Source organism: Brassica napus, chromosome A9 (genome assembly GCF_020379485.1).
Source record: "Brassica napus cultivar Da-Ae chromosome A9, Da-Ae, whole genome shotgun sequence".
In the NCBI taxonomy this organism is placed as follows: domain Eukaryota; kingdom Viridiplantae; phylum Streptophyta; class Magnoliopsida; order Brassicales; family Brassicaceae; genus Brassica; species Brassica napus.
The window spans coordinates 24,009,294-24,025,451 of NC_063442.1; the positions used below are offsets into that span (position 1 = coordinate 24,009,294).

The 16,158-nt window shown below is 35.0% G+C and overlaps 1 protein-coding gene across 1 annotated transcript; it reads right to left on the reverse strand.

Moving 5' to 3' along the window:
* Positions 1–5,086: 5,086 nt before the first annotated feature.
* Positions 5,087–7,070, reverse strand: BNAA09G23210D (uncharacterized oxidoreductase At4g09670). The gene is made up of 2 exons (XM_013806738.3): positions 6,502–7,070; positions 5,087–5,817 (listed from the first exon to the last, which is right to left on the reverse strand). The coding sequence occupies exons 1-2, from the start codon at positions 6,970–6,972 to the stop codon at positions 5,227–5,229; spliced, it is 1,062 nt and encodes a 353-aa protein (XP_013662192.1). The 5' UTR covers positions 6,973–7,070; the 3' UTR covers positions 5,087–5,226.
* Positions 7,071–16,158: the final 9,088 nt, after the last annotated feature.

Consider the following 16,158-nt stretch of genomic DNA (forward strand, 5'->3'; position numbering starts at 1 on the left):
GACAAGATGTGGCTGGACGAGCCTTCGTAGTCGGGGACCACGAAGGAGGAGAACCGATCGTTGGTATGTTTCCTATACCTACTTGTCTAGATGTTTACTTATAAGTCTTGTTTGGTCCAAGTATAGTAGACTTAGACATAGTTCAAATTGTGTAGGATCGGTTTTAGTTAGGGGAATAAATGCCCATGCCTTATTTGATACTGGCGCAACACATAGTTTTGTGTCTCCCACTTTGACAAAGTGTTGGACCTTTGAGGGCATGTTCGTTTCGAATGCCAAAGGAATAGAAACAGCAGGGACCGAGGTAATGAGGTCTACTGGAACGTATGAGGATGTCCCCATCGTCATAGAAGGCATTGAGCTTAAAGGAAATTTGGTGGAGATGGAGTTAAACCACTACGAGGTGATCTTAGGCATGGATTGGTTGACATATCACAAGGCCGTGATGGATTGCCCAAAGACGCGCGTATACATCCCTAGAACTGAAGGAAGAATAGTTTTCTAAGGGATAAAGAGAAGTACAGGAATCCCCATCATATCCATGATGCAAGCAGAAGAGTTATTGGAGAAAGGAAGTGAAGCTTATCTCGCCACTATCAACATCAAGGGATCAGATAAGGAAGCCGACTTAGACACCATTCCGGTTGTAGCCGAGTATACCGATGTTTTTGAACCCTTGACAGGACCGCCACCAACGCGAGGTGATGCGTTTACTATAGAATTAGAACCTGGTACGACACCAGTGTCGAAGGCACCGTATCGCTTGGCACCAGCAGAAATGGCTGAGTTGAAGAAGCAGCTGGAGGATTAATGGATAAGGGATTCATTAGACCAAGTAGCTCACCATGGGGAGCGCCTGTCCTGTTTGTCAAGAAGAAGGACGGAAGTTTTAGACTTTGCATCGATTATCGTGGATTGAACAAAGTGACGATAAAGAATAAGTACCCTCTGCCAAGAATCGACGAGTTGTTGGACCAACTACAAGGAGCGTCATGGTTCTCAAAGATAGATTTAGCATCTGGGTATCACCAAATCTCGATAGCGGAGGAAGACGGCCTTCCGGACACGTTATGGTCACTATGAGTTCGTAGTAATGCCATTTGGACTCACTAACGCACCGGCAGCGTTTATGAAGTTGATGAACAATGTGTTTCGGGAATACTTGGACAAGTGTGTGATTGTATTCATTGACGATATTTTGGTATACTCTAAGAGCAAAGGAGAGCATGATTGGCATCTAAGAGTAGTATTGAACAAGTTGCGAGAGCAGCAGTTGTACGCAAAGTCAAGCAAGTGTAGCTTTTGGCAGCGAGAGATTGGGTTTTTGGGGCATATTGTATCTGAAGCCGGAGTGGCTGTGGATCCAGAGAAAATTATCGCCATTACAAAGTGGCCTACACCTGGAAGTGCTACTGAGGTCCGTAGTTTCCTTGGACTGGCAGGATACTATAGGAAGTATGTGAAGGGATTTGCAAGTACTGCTAAACCCATGACAATGTTAACGGGAAAGGATGTGAAGTTTGTGTGGTCAGATGCTTGTACTAAGAGTTTTGAAAGGCTGAAGGAACAGCTAACCCAAACTCCAGTATTGGTATTACCAAGGCCAGGTGTACCATACATGGTTTATACGGATGCTTCTGGAACGGGACTAGGCTGTGTGCTTATGCAAGAAAAGCAAGTGGTCGCTTATGCATCAAGACAACTGAGACCGCATGAGGTCAATTATCCGACTCATGATTTGGAGTTAGGTGCAGTTGTGTTTGCCCTTAAGATTTGGAGGTCTTATCTCTATGGAGAGAAGGTGCAAGTGTTCACGAATCACAAAAGTTTGAAGTACATATTTACCCAAGGAGACCTGAACCTGAGACAACGCAGATGGATAGAGTTATTAGCGGACTACAATCTAGATATCGTCTACCACCCAGGAAAAGCAAACCAAGTGGCCGACGCCCTCAGCAAACGTAAGGTCGACGTCTCGGAGGCAAAAGAGGTGCAAGAGTTGGTTGCTACTTTGGCTAGTTTACGGTTATGTGCTACCACTGTTGAGGATAGGACAGCTGCATTGGATGCCTTAGATCAAGCAGATTTGTTAGAAAGGATCAGTAAAGCTCAACAAACAAGGAGATGAGTCATTGCAGAGAATGATTTCGAAGGAGGTTGTTGGATATCGCACAACCACAAATGGAACTTATCTATTCAAAAATAGGGTGTGTGTGCCGAATAGTAAGGATCTGAAGGACGAGATCTTGAGACAGGCGCACAACTCTCAGTTTTCTATCCATCCAGGAAGCACCAAGATGTATCAGGACTTGAAACGCTATTACCATTGGGAAGGTATGAAGCGGGATGTTGCTACTTGGACTTCGCATTGTCAGACTTGCCAGATGGTTAAAGCAGAAAGACAATTACCAAGCGGGCTTTTACAAGAGTTACCATTACCCGAATGGAAGTGGGATATGGTGACAATGGATTTTGTTACTGGGCTACCAATAACAACTGGGAATAAGGACGCGATTTGGGTAATTGTGGATAGACTCACCAAATCTGCACATTTTCTAGCTATCAAGAAAACTGATGGAGCAGATCGTTTAGCGCAAAAGTATCTGGAAACGGTGGTACAATTGCATGGAGTGCCTGTAAGTATCGTATCAGACCGTGATCCAAAGTTTACTTCGGCATTCTGGCAGGCATTTCAGAAGGCACTAGGTACAAAGGTACACCTTAGCACGGCTTATCATCCATAGACCGATGGACAGTCTGAGCGAACGATACAGACACTTGAGGACATGCTAAGAGCCTGTGTACTTGATTGGGCAGGAAAATGGGGCCAATTTCTACCATTGGCAGAGTTTGCTTACAACAATAGTTACCATTCGAGCATTGGGATGTCTCCATATGAGGCTCTATATGGGAGACCATGTCGAACTCCATTATGTTGGACAGAAGTGGGGGAGAGACGAGATTTAGAGCCGGACATGGTTAAGGAAACCATAGAACAGGTGGAATTGCTCAAGTCTAGACTGAAAGAGGCTCACGATCGGCACAAGAGTTATGCTGACCAGAGGAGAAAAGCTTTGGAGTTTGAAGTAGCAGATGAAGTATACTTGAAAATGAGAACCTACCGAGGAACAGCCGAGTACCGCAAGTTGAAAAAGTTGAAGCCAAGATTTTTAGGACCGTATCGCATCTTTGAGAGGATTGGAGCAGTAGCATATCGACTTGAGTTACCGCAGGAGTTATCGGATATCCACAATGTGTTTCATGTGTCAGTTCTAAGGAAATTTGTTCGAGAACCAGAGTTGATTCTACAGCAGCCACCAGAAGATGTTAGTCGCAATTTAACAGCTCAAAGCAAACCAGTTAAAGTCTCAGAGATTAAAGACATGGATGTCCAAGGGAAAGTGACCACGATAATCCGTGATTCCGTGTGAGCTGGGAAAGAGATGGAATATGTGAGGAGACTTGGGAGCCAGAGTCACAGATGAGATCGTTTTATCCAGAGTTGTTTCCGAGTGATAAGGTACCAGAGGAGGTTGACGTGAATTCGGGGGCGAATTCTTGTTTAGTGGGGGAGAGTTGTCACATCCCGGGCCCGAGCCCAATTTTTAGTGACAAGGCCCGTGATGATTTGGCCCATGTAGAGAAAACCCTAGGGTTTTCCCCTTCCTCTTCTATAAAAAGGAGGCAGCCCCTTAGGTTTTTTCCAGAGATTCAAAACCTAGCGAAGCCCTGCCCAGTTGGAGAGAGAGAAGCCGCCGGCCACCAAACCACCACCGGAGCCACCGCGAGTCACCGGACCACCGCCGGCGACCGTGTAATCTCACCGGAAAGGAGATCTCGCCGTGTTTCGATCCCTTCTCGTCGTTTCCTTGAGTCTTCTACTCTTTTTCTTCTAGATCCAGCAACTAGTGAAGGTAAGGAAACCCTAAACACTCTCTTTTAGATCTCTCATATCTCCTTCTTCTTCTTGATCTCTGATCTAGGGTTTGGGTGGAAACCAACCCTTGTTCTTGTAGATCTGGTTAGTAAGGACCCGTAGAACTCAGATCTACATCAACTCTCATCTCATCTCGCAGATCTAGGCTAAGGTGAGGGCTTGTTGCAATCTCTATCTCCTTCTATCATTATCTCATCATGGTAGAAGTGTCTAGGTTGATCATTCATCCTTACTTGTTACTTTCTATAGATCTACTAATATAAATAACTATACATATGATATATATAAATATCTTGATGCTTGATGTGTGAAAAACATAGATCTATTGTTAAGGTTGTTAAAATATGGTTGAATGATGTTTGAGGATTGAATGTGATGATTGTATTGATTGGGGTTATTGTATAAGAGGATGATACCTATATAATTGGGATATGTAAATGAGTTAAAGAAAGGCTAAAGGCCTATGTGTGCCGGTGTAACGTGGTGGAATGACATATATGTATGTCTCGGGCGTTACATCGTTTCTTGTTGGGTCATGTGGCAATCATTTGAGTTGGCATGATTCATCGCCGGAGCGGGCATGTGGCGTGCCTGTAAATGAAATAACGTAGAAGCGTGATGTCGTGGAGACAACGTGGAACGTATGAACATGGTGGCGGATCAAGCGTGAACCGGTGTCGGTAACTTGATTGCGTGAAGGCGTGAGACAGCGGGATGTCGTGGAGACAACGCAATGTGAAAGTTCTCGCGCGACAACATGAGGAACGCGGGTACCGATTTAGGTGGCGTGGTCTCATTGTTGGCACCGCCGGGGTTTATCCTCGTTTCTTGTTGATTGTTTTCGGTTACTGAATGTTAAAGTTAGATGTTTATGCTATGTTGTGTGATGATTGTTGGTGATTGATTTCGGGGCTCCTAGAGCTTCCCTCACTGAGTATTTTGTCGAAATACTCAGCCCTCCTTTCTTTTTCAGGTGAGTTCGAGGAAGTGCAGGAGTGATCGTCTCGGTGTGGTGCTAGTTTTCGGGTGTTTGGTTTTCTTTAAATTGTTTTATTTTAAGACTTGGTGATTTGGTTTTAAGCGTTTCCTATTCGTTTTAGTACGTTTTTGTAAAACATTTGAATTCGATCCTTGGGAATGAGATTTGCATTGGCCTATTTAAGTATTTTTATTGTGGAAGGCAATGTGAATTCATGCCGTCTCGGTTAAGCGAGATATGGGTGTGACAATCGTGATATTTTATCTAAAGCATAGACAAAAGAAAAGCTGAACTGAGCTCTTTGTTTAAATCACCGGCCTGATACAAGAACCCGTTCAAGGTTATTATCAAGCGACTCTTTCACGGCATCAACAATAACCTGTGTCTTCCGGCTAAAGCTAAGCCAGAAACCATCCGGTTTAGCTCCCCTGTTTTTTATTTCTCCAACTAACCGAGCAAACTCAATCACCATACACGCCTCTTGTGGAATCTCATTCATAGTTTTGTGCTCACTGAGACAGGCTAGAGTGCTTGTAGTAAACGAGGCCTCGGTTTCTTGAAATGGGATAACAAAGTCGTTGACACGGAGAGTGCCTTTTCTACCGATCGCAGTTATCTCCATTGTTACATTTGCCAAGAAAGAGCAGTAGATTGTTGCGGTTACCCCTTCTTCCCAATCGAGCAGTGCACCACACGAGAGAACGATTCCTGCATCGTTAAGGACATGACCGGGCAAGCCAGTGACTGTTTTCGGAAGTCTGAAGCTGTTGGCGAGAAGAGATGCTTGGATTGTGTACCATCCAGCATCACCTAGTGCACCGAGACCATCAAGACCAGGCTTTACACGTATGTCGTTCTTTAGAAAGTTTTCGTTTGCTGCAAATGAGAAACAACTTTGGACCTGAAACAATTTTAGAAAGGAAAGCTCATTTAAAGTTTTAATTTGTTAGTCCAAATGAGTACCAAAGTTTAGTATCATAAATAAAATTATTTTGTCAATTATGAACGCAAACGCAAATATTGTCGTTTGAAACAATTATAGGTACATGTAAGAGTATTGACAAAAAAAAATTTTGTCACAGATAACAGTATCGAATTAGACAAGAAAGTAGAGCGATTGTACTTACATGTAAGAGTATTGGCAAAAAAAAATATAGTCACAGGTAACAATTATAGTTACATGTAAGAGTATTGACAAAAAAAATATATAGTCACAGATAACAGTATCGAATTCAAACATAATATTTGGAAAGGAAAGCTCATTTTAAATCTCTCTAAGATCAACGAACTTTTAAATAATAGGATAATTTTTAAAATCAAAATGAAAACCAATTTTTTTTTGTCTCTCATGAACGCAAACGCAAATATTGTCGTCTGAAAACAAATAGAGACAGAAAGATCATGACACATTCCTGCTGAAAGATGACAATTACAACTAACAAATGTCATAATTAGCATAGAACCCATGAAAATTATCATCAAGCAATTAATCAATTTCACTAATAATTGCTGGCAGCAAAACTGTAATTTGAGATCAGTGACATAAGACACTGTTTTTGAACCAAAAAAAAAAAAAAACACTTACTGTTTTGAGCTGGCCAAAACTAACTGGATCGGTAAGAAACTCCTTAATCTTAGCAGTCCTAGGATTGTGGATCCACTGAGTCCCATCCATAAACTGAATCCCATTAGCTTCACAGGCCTCAACTATCTGATCGAACTCGTAAACATTAAGAGCAACTGGCTTGTCAAGCAGTATGTGTTTTCCCTTCTGAGCGGCGCGTACAGCCCATTCCACGTGGAGGCTAGCCGGAATAGGAAAGTAGACGGCGTCTACATCAGGATCTTCTAGAAGGGACTCATAAGAGCCATGAATCTTCGCGGTCGGAGGGAAATTGTTAGATGCCGCAAACGATTTCATTTCTTCGATGGAGTTGCTGATGCTGGCTATGGCTGATACAGTAGCGTTTGGAGCTAGATTGATAGCTCGAGAGACTTTTCTGACGATGTTTGCGCAGCTCAACAATCCGATTCTGATCTGGCTATCGTCGGCCATTTGATAGATCTTTTCTCCGGCCAGAGAAAGTCAACTTTTCGTTTCTCCTTTGTTTTTATTGTCAATACATTATACAGTTTCAGTAAGTTTGTTAAGAGTATATTTATTTTTCTTGTTTCCCTAGGTAAGTAATTAACTATGATCCTTGGCAATATTATGGTTAGCAAACGAACACAAAAAGATCACTGTTATCTCATACTGAAGTTCAATATTGCAAAACAATTAAACGTTCTGTTTGATGTTTAGTAAATATTTGTTTAAATTCAAAAACATTAAAAAAACTGTTTTTTTAATGAAATATTTGTTTAAATTTTGTTTCTGAGTTATTAAGATAACTATATATAGTATAATTGATAATTGGGGACATTTTATGTTTACCACTTTCATGGTACCACTTTTCATGGTACTACTTTTCATCTTAAAAAATGCATTATTCATTAAGTTGCAAAAGACTCTTATACCCTTGTTATCTATATATATAATAAATCATTATTTAAAAAAAAAAAAGAGAAAAAACATTTTTTTAATATTTTTGAATTATAATTTTTCAAATTTGAACTTTTTTATAAAAAAAAATTTTGTTTTTTGTTTAAAAATTTCTTTTTGAAAATCAAAAATTATGTTTGAAATTATTTTTTTTAATATATTTTTGAGCATTCGTTTATATATTTATTAGAATCTTAAATTTCACATTCAAAAAATCATATCCTACCCCTCAGTTATAAACCTTAAGTCTATATTAGTTAACCCTAGGAATATACATGTCTTTTACCCTTTATTAAAAGTGGGGGTAAAAATGATTAGTGTAAACATGAAAAGTGGTACTATGAATGTGGTATTTGTGGCAATTTTCCTTGATAATTAGGCAAATAACGAAAAACTTTTTAATATTTAGGTGGTTGGATGACAATTTAAAATATAATGACAAATTTAACCTATACTTAATGAAAAAAAACAAGGTAAAATCACATGAGTTAGATGTATGGTCTTATTTTTATGGAAAAGAAAGAGCTTATATGTCTGCAAAAATCTTATAATGAAATCTATGAAAGATGCAGTTGAATAGCATTTGAGGAAATATTACCAAAGCTTTTAATTCTTTTTTGCTACTCAAATTTTGTTCGTCATCCATACTATGAAAATAAGAATATTACAAAAGTCAAGTTTTTTAAGAGTGAGTTTTAAAATGGAGAACATATCATTTAATTTTTACAGTATAACTTGTCGAGTTCTTCTATAAAAAGTATCTCCTTCATTTACAAAACATGAAAGATATTATCATCTTTCGTATATCTCTTTCTTTTAGTATATTTCTTTATTCATTAATTTAATTATTTTGTAGTATAATAATTCTAATTCATAACTGATAATATCCAATATACATATTATAAATAGAAACAAAGTAATATAATTATAACACATTATCACCACGATCATTCCATACTTTTTATTGCTATTTCTGAATTGTTACCGGAGTGCGGCGCTTCCGCCTTGTTATTTATTTGTTAGTTTTATTGTAATAGGAGTGTGACCCTGCCGCTCTCCATTTTATTTATTAATTTTATAATAGTTACTTAAGGTACCATAATGACCGATATACTGTCTAAAATTTTAATTTTTCGTATTTTGTAATATATGTTTTGTTTTGAATTTATATCATGATTGATTTCATCACCTTAATTTAATTATTTTCAAAATTGAGGGGAAATTTTATCACCATATATAACTAAATATATTTTAAGGAGGCACATATATTTAAACATGTGTTTAAACTGATAAATTTTATAATTTTCCACCTTATGTTTTTACTCCCAACGGTTATAAATAATATTTGAATTTTGTTATACTTTCTAAACGGCTAGTTAATGGCTAATGAACTGTGTTTAAATCTATAAATACACATACAATCTATTTATTTCATACCTATTTAAATCTTAGCTTACAATTAATTTTCATTTAAAAACAATGTCTAATCCAATTTTTTGTTCTTGTAGTTGTTTTCTATCTGTTGCTTTATATAATTTATTCGTTGGAGAATTATCTCCCAAACAAAATGTATTTATTTTCATTTTAATAAAAGGAAACAAGGATTTTCGAGGTCGTGGTTATCAAAATATCGTGGACGTAGAAGAAAATACAATCCACAAGATAAGAAGTCATTCCAGTGGATCCACTCTCAGCAATCCCCCAAGTAAAAAAAAACGCCAAGGAAGTTTCTCCTAAAAGCAAGAAGATGCTTGTTGCAGATGCAGTACTAAAGGAATTTGGTCTCATATATGTCGTACCCGTGCAAATCTTTGTGATCTATACAAAGAATCCGTCAAAGCGAAAGACAAAGAGATAAATTTTGCGAAACATTCTGTGGGTACAACGCACCTCGATGCGTTTGACTTTGTGAATGATTTCGATGACACTGCTATTACAGAAGTTTAAGCACCCGTCATGTGACTCTTGAAATTCTACAATTATACCATAAATAATTATTGTTTGTGAAATAATGATTCATAGTTATTGTGTGCTTTCCACATATTTATGTATAATTTGTTTGTTCTTTGCTAATGATGTATAATATTTTTATTAATAATATTGTTTATTTCTGTTAATTCTTTTGGCTTATCTCACAAATGGATATTATAAATGGAACATCAACAAAGATCAATGCTAGAGATATTTGTATACTAGATAGTGAGACAATGCACACTATTCTGAAACACATAAAGTATTTTTTTCTGACTACAACCAATAAATATCACTGTTAACATTATATTGGGTCATGCAGACTTGATTGAAGGGATATTGGTAAAGCCCATTTCACATTACCTAATGAGACAAAAAATTTGACAAATAATGCACTATTTTCTCAAAATTCCAAAAGGAATTTGTTGGGTTTTAAAGACATATATCTTCAAGGATTTGATACTCAGTCTCCAACTGAGGATGGAAAGAAGTATATGAATATTACTCTTGAGAAATCGAGAAAACGCAAAGTGTTAAAAAGTACCAAAACTCCCTTCTGGTCTACATCATATATATATATAAATGTCATTGAATCACATTTGGTGATTAAAGGAAATCCTAATGATTTTACTCTATGGCATGATCGTCTTGGTCATCTAGGCACCACAATGAAGCAGAATCATCGAGAACTCATTTGGTCATTTACTGAAACCCCAAGAAATTTACCAGGGGGATAAAATGACATGTACTGCATGTTGTTCTCTTGAAAAGTTGATTTGATTATAAGACCATCGCCAACCAAAATAGATAAATTGTTACCAAAGTTCCTTGAACGAATTCAAGGCGATATTTGTTGACCTATACATCCACTCACTGGAACATTTTATCATTTTATGATAATGATCGACACATCGAGTAGATGGTCACATGGTTGTCTATTGTCATCTCGAAATGTAGCATTTGCGAGATTTTTTTATCTCAGATAATCAAACTAAGAGCTCAATTTTCTGATTATCTAATAAAGAGAGTTCGACTAGACAACGCTTGTGAATTCACTTCACAATCATTCAATGATTATTGTATGGTAACTGTAATTGATGTTGAACATCATGTTGCTCATATTCATACAAAAAATAGTTTGGCTGAATCATTAATTAAACATCAGCAACTGATTAGAATCCCATTGATCATGAGATCAAAATTCCAAGCCTCTGCGGAGACATGCTATTTTGCATACAGAAGCACTTATACATGTGAGACCAAGAGCATATCACAAATATTCCCAAATATAGTTAGCATTTGGACGAGAACCAAATATTTATCATCTAAAGATTTTTGGTTACGTTGTATATGTGCCAATTGCACCTCCCCCAAAGTACAAAGATGGGACCTCAAAGGAGTCAGGGATATTTATTGATTGTGATTCTCCATCAACTATACAATACCTAGAACTGCAACCTAGTGATGTATTTACGACATGTTTTGCTGATTGACACTTTGATGAAAAGGTATTACTAGTTCTAGGGGGATAAAATGAAAAAGAATAAGAAATATATCAAATGGTGTGTACCATCTCTTCTACACCTTTATTCTTCTACCACAACATAGTCGGAATTAGAGGTCCGGCAAATTATGAATTTTTAAAACATCGCAAATCAAGTACATGATGCATTTGCAGACACCAAAACGGTAACAAAATCCCATATACCGGCTGCAAATGCTCATACTCGTATCGAAATTCCAGATGAAAATGGAAGAGAAAATCCTAGAAAACGAAAGGAGACATAAAAACAAGATCCCTACAATCTAGCAGAAAAGCTAAAAGAAATGAACCATGAAGGTGATAATGTTGAACATCATGATTCTGAAGAAAATTATGAAATTTCTGTTTTACATTCACAATAAGGAAAATATGAAATCAAAACAAAGTGAATGGTGTTGATGATTTTTTCTAGTACTTTTTTCGAAGGAAATAGAAGAAGAGAGTGATGACACATAACCAAAATTAGTCTCTAATGTCAAAGAGACATGGTTGGACAAAATGGAAAGATGCAATACAAGTCAAACTTGATTCTCTTAACAATGAGAAGTATTTTGACTTATTAAAATCACACATGTAGCTGTGAAACCAGTGGGTACAAATGAGTTTTCATTCAAAAACGATACGAGAAAACATAGTTATGAAATACAAGGCTTGTCTTTTAGCACAAGAATTTTCTCAAAGATATGGGATCCATTATGAAGAAACATATTCTCCCGTTATGTATGCAATCACGTTTAGATTTTTTGATGAGTCAAGCGGGCAATCAAAATCTAGAGATGCATCTAATGGATGTTGTTACATCATATTTATATAAATCACTAAACACTGATATTTATATGGTAATCCCCAAGGATTTAAAATTCCAGAAAAATAAGTTTCTAAACCTAAAGAGTTATGCACAATAAAATTATCAAGATCATCATGCGGCTTAAAACAATTTGGATGCACGTGGTATAATCGACTCAGTAAACATTTAACTAAAGAAGGATATGTGAACAAACCTATATGCCCATGTGTTTTCATCAGTAAAACATATCCGGATTTGTAATTGTTTTTGTATATGTCGATGATCTAAATATTATCGGGATACAAAGAGAAATAAAAAGGACATCTGATTATTTAAAACATTGTCAAAATTTCTAAAACATTAATATTTATCTAATAGCACACAAAAAAAAAATTAAATTCTCCTCTCCACAAGATGCTTGATGATTGTGATCGATATATATTTAACTAATAAAAAAAATTAGTTAAATTTATAATATTTGTATGGTGAATTAAGTTATAGATTTTTTTAAGATCACATTTTTACGGGTTATTTATCTAATATACTAAATAATTGCCAAGTATGAGATGAGATGAACAAAAAAAAAAGTAATTCATATCATAAAATACTAAAATAAATTTTCATAAATAAACTAAAATGACGGGTTAAATAAATCGACATCTTCTTTTGGTTTTTATATAATTATATTTATATGAACATATTTATTGCTGTAAAATAATATAACTATAAATACATTTTTATTTTTTTTTTGAAAATTATTTTTCTAAGCTTAAAAGATGAATATATTATACATCTTAAAATACGATTTTATCTTTTTTTAATTCACATATAGAAAACTGAAAACTTAAATACTCATAGCTGTAAAAATCATCTAAACCCAAAAATCAAAATATAGTATTTGTTTATTACCTTTTAATAATAATCCGTAATATATAGTTGTTAGCTGGTTATATAGTTTATCATACCAATTCTTTTAGATCCATTTTAAATGTATTATGGATGAAGATCATGTCTGCCAAGAAATAAATATTTCTAGCAATGCAGAGAATGAAGAATTAGTTTTGTGATATTTGTTTGACATATAAATATTAAATATAAACATTGATATTTTAGAGTACTTGAAATGCACAAGAATCACTCTACATATAAAAACGGCAAATGATGTAGAGACAAAGAAGCATACATAATTTAGTAGCAGAAAATTATATTTTGATAATGTCAATACTGCTTGATATGAGATAACAAATAACAAAGTGAATTATCATTTTAATTATTGAAAGTGATCCACTTGAGAAAAAAAAATAAGAGATAAAACACACAATCCATAATAGCGATTTAGGCAAAGTCATATACATAACGTCAATTCAAAACTTTAAAACAAGAAAACAACATTGTCATCGTTCGTTGCATATGTAAGGAATGTTGATTACATATTGAAATGATCATAAATGATAATAATTAGACATATTAACCCGAAAAACCAAAAGATAAATGTGTTAACTATAATATAATAGTCTTACAAAACTATTTACATTTAATTATTTGTAAGCATTTGCCGTGGAAGGGAGACTATCAAGACATCTATGTTATGAAAATCTGCAAAAATTTATCGTCATTTGTAATGTCTTACTAAGGGTACATTTAAAAAAATCAGATAAGTTGATAAGAATGAAAAAAATATTCCTAAATGATTAACCGCATTTTAAACTACTACATAAATATTCATTGGAATCTATTTATTAAACATTTTAGTAAAAATATTGGGAAAACGACCTATTTCCACATCCAAACTATCATCTAGCAGCAGTTCCACACGATCTTTCACTTTCGTCTCAATTGCCCATATTGTAACTTTACGGACCTATTTCCCCCAATTCGAAAGTTTGAAATCAGAATCTACATGTAGTTTTATGTGTGAACTAAAACCTACACCAAGCCGATTAAAATTGGTTTACTGGTTTTTGAGTTTAAGTCTAACCAATAGAAAACCTAATAAAACCTAAGATAACCCCTTTATGACCCTATTTGTGATGGTAAACCGTAATTTAACTAACCCAACATGCTAATCGGTCTTAATTAAGGAAAAAAAAACCCTAATTCTTTGTTTCTCTCTCGACTCACAACATACATAAGCAACTGAAGACTGAATCTTCAAACTGATTTCGTCGACAGTGGGAGATTCTTTATGGACAGTTTGAATCACTTTTGCTTACTCTGTGTTTAATTCCAAGTTTATAATCTGGTTATCTTGGTTCCTTTTGTTGTAAAATGTCACAGGAAACGTTGAATGATGTAAATATTTTGTGGTTGTGTGCCGAAGAGATACTGGTTGTGACTCTGATGTTGAAGATCGATGTGAGCGTAATGACTTCAACATTGAAAAAGATGTTGGTGAATTTGTAGATGAGCCTCCAACTAAACAGAATGTGTATCCGGACATTCTTTGCTCATCTTTGATTTTCACTAGATGAAGGAGAGAGCTTCTAGGGTTTATCGTTTGTTAGGGTTCAAATAATTGGGAGTTTTTAAAAACTGAATTCGAACCGGGTTAACATATCATATCTCTGGTCGGGTTATTTTATGTCTTTCGGTTCGGTTAACCCCTTACAAACCACTAAATCGATGAATAACCGAAGATATGTGGCTTCGGGTTTCGAACTTTTGAATTGGGGAGAAATAGGTTCGTAAAGTTAAAATATGGGCAATTGAAATAAGGGTGAAAGATCGTGTGGAACTGCTGCTATATAATAGTTTGGGTGTGGAAATAGGTCGTTTTCCCAAAAATATTCATATAGAAGATAATAATTTTCTTACACTCGTATAGTGAATTTTAGTCGGTTAATGTAAATAATAATTAAACAACAATTAAAGCATACATGTTACTGACACATGTTTAAATTCACGTGTCATATTCAGCATAATATTGGATAGATTTACATTCCATAATACAGTTTAGTGAAATATTAGTCAGACATATAATATTGTATCTATAAACTAATTATATTCACTGGTTATGATGATAACTCACATGGCCTAACCCAAAAATTTCACTCCAAGTAACATATTTAGTACACAGTTATTATAGTTTGATGTATCTGACTAATATAAATATATAAACACAACCATATATACATACAATGAAGATATACATTGTACAAATATTGGCATCACTTTAGTTAATCAAATTAAAATTTTTGTGTATGGATAAACCTTTCAATATATGGTTAGTTAACACATTAGCTAGTCAAATGAAATTTCAGGCAAAATGGATTAATTTAGTTGGTTATAAAGAAATTCAAAATTTTGATTTTGTCTTCTTAAGAAGTATTAAGAACTTTGAGGCATAGTCCATAGTTTCACTGTCACTGTGAAGGACAACAAGTGTCTTCCGAACAATCTTCTGTCTTTTTTTGAACAATGCCAAAAAATTTCTTGAGTTATTGAGATTTTATCAATGGATTATGGGAAAAGCTAATACGAGACGAGTTCTTCATATTAAAACTTACAATTACTTTTAGATCCAACACCAAATTCTTTACTGATCAGAATCTAGGAAAAAAAACCATTCTCTATAAAAATTATAAATATTTGCTTAATCAATTAGATTCGGACTTAATGAGCACCAAAAAGTAAAACTTTGAAAGTGAAAAATAGAGAATGCAAAAAAATTACAAGCGCTAGTAGATTCAGAAGATGCGAGGATTATCGAAAGTCTACCATTGAGTCAAAATCAGTTGACAAATCCAGAAGGATGGCATTTTACAAAAAAAAAGTGGAAGATATACGGTTAAATCTAGTTACCAAGTGGAAAGAAAGTTTTCTGATATGGGTTATGAATGTTAACTGCGGTCTAGGCGGGATGAAGAATGAAACACACTTTTGTCACCATTCAAAGTAACTTTAACATTCTGTTTATAATTAAAATAAAAAATATAAATACAAACGCATATGGCGTATTGATGGAACGCACATAAAAATAGGAAGAAGAAGAATAGGTGTTGTTAACTTTACTGTCTAGCTGTTCAATGGCTCTGAATGGTAACTGCGGTTTGAGCGATGCCGGACAAGCGGTTTAACTGTGGTACGATTTTAACCGTTATAAAAACGTATAGATATATGGTATATGTAGAGATTTTTGTTACTGTTAATTGCGGTGCAGGGCGAGGCGGTTCGTAACTTTCGAAACCAATGGTTTTTTTATATATAAATATACATATTTTTTAAAAATGTTTCTCTTATTTATTATACCATTTTATTTCAAAACAAGAAACTAATATAATTTTAGACAATATAAAAATGCTAAATATATAGTTCTGAATATTTACATACATTTAACGACAATATATTATATATTTTATTAAATACTAATCAAATATATATATATATATATATATATATA

Coding starts and splice junctions, on each gene's coding strand:
- BNAA09G23210D (XM_013806738.3), bottom strand. CDS start 6,972: ATGGCCGACGATAGCCAGATCAGAATCGGATTGTTGAGCTGCGCAAAC. Junction 5,818..6,501: donor GTTTTGGCCAGCTCAAAACA/GTAAGTGTTTTT, acceptor AAATTGTTTCAG/GTCCAAAGTTGTTTCTCATT.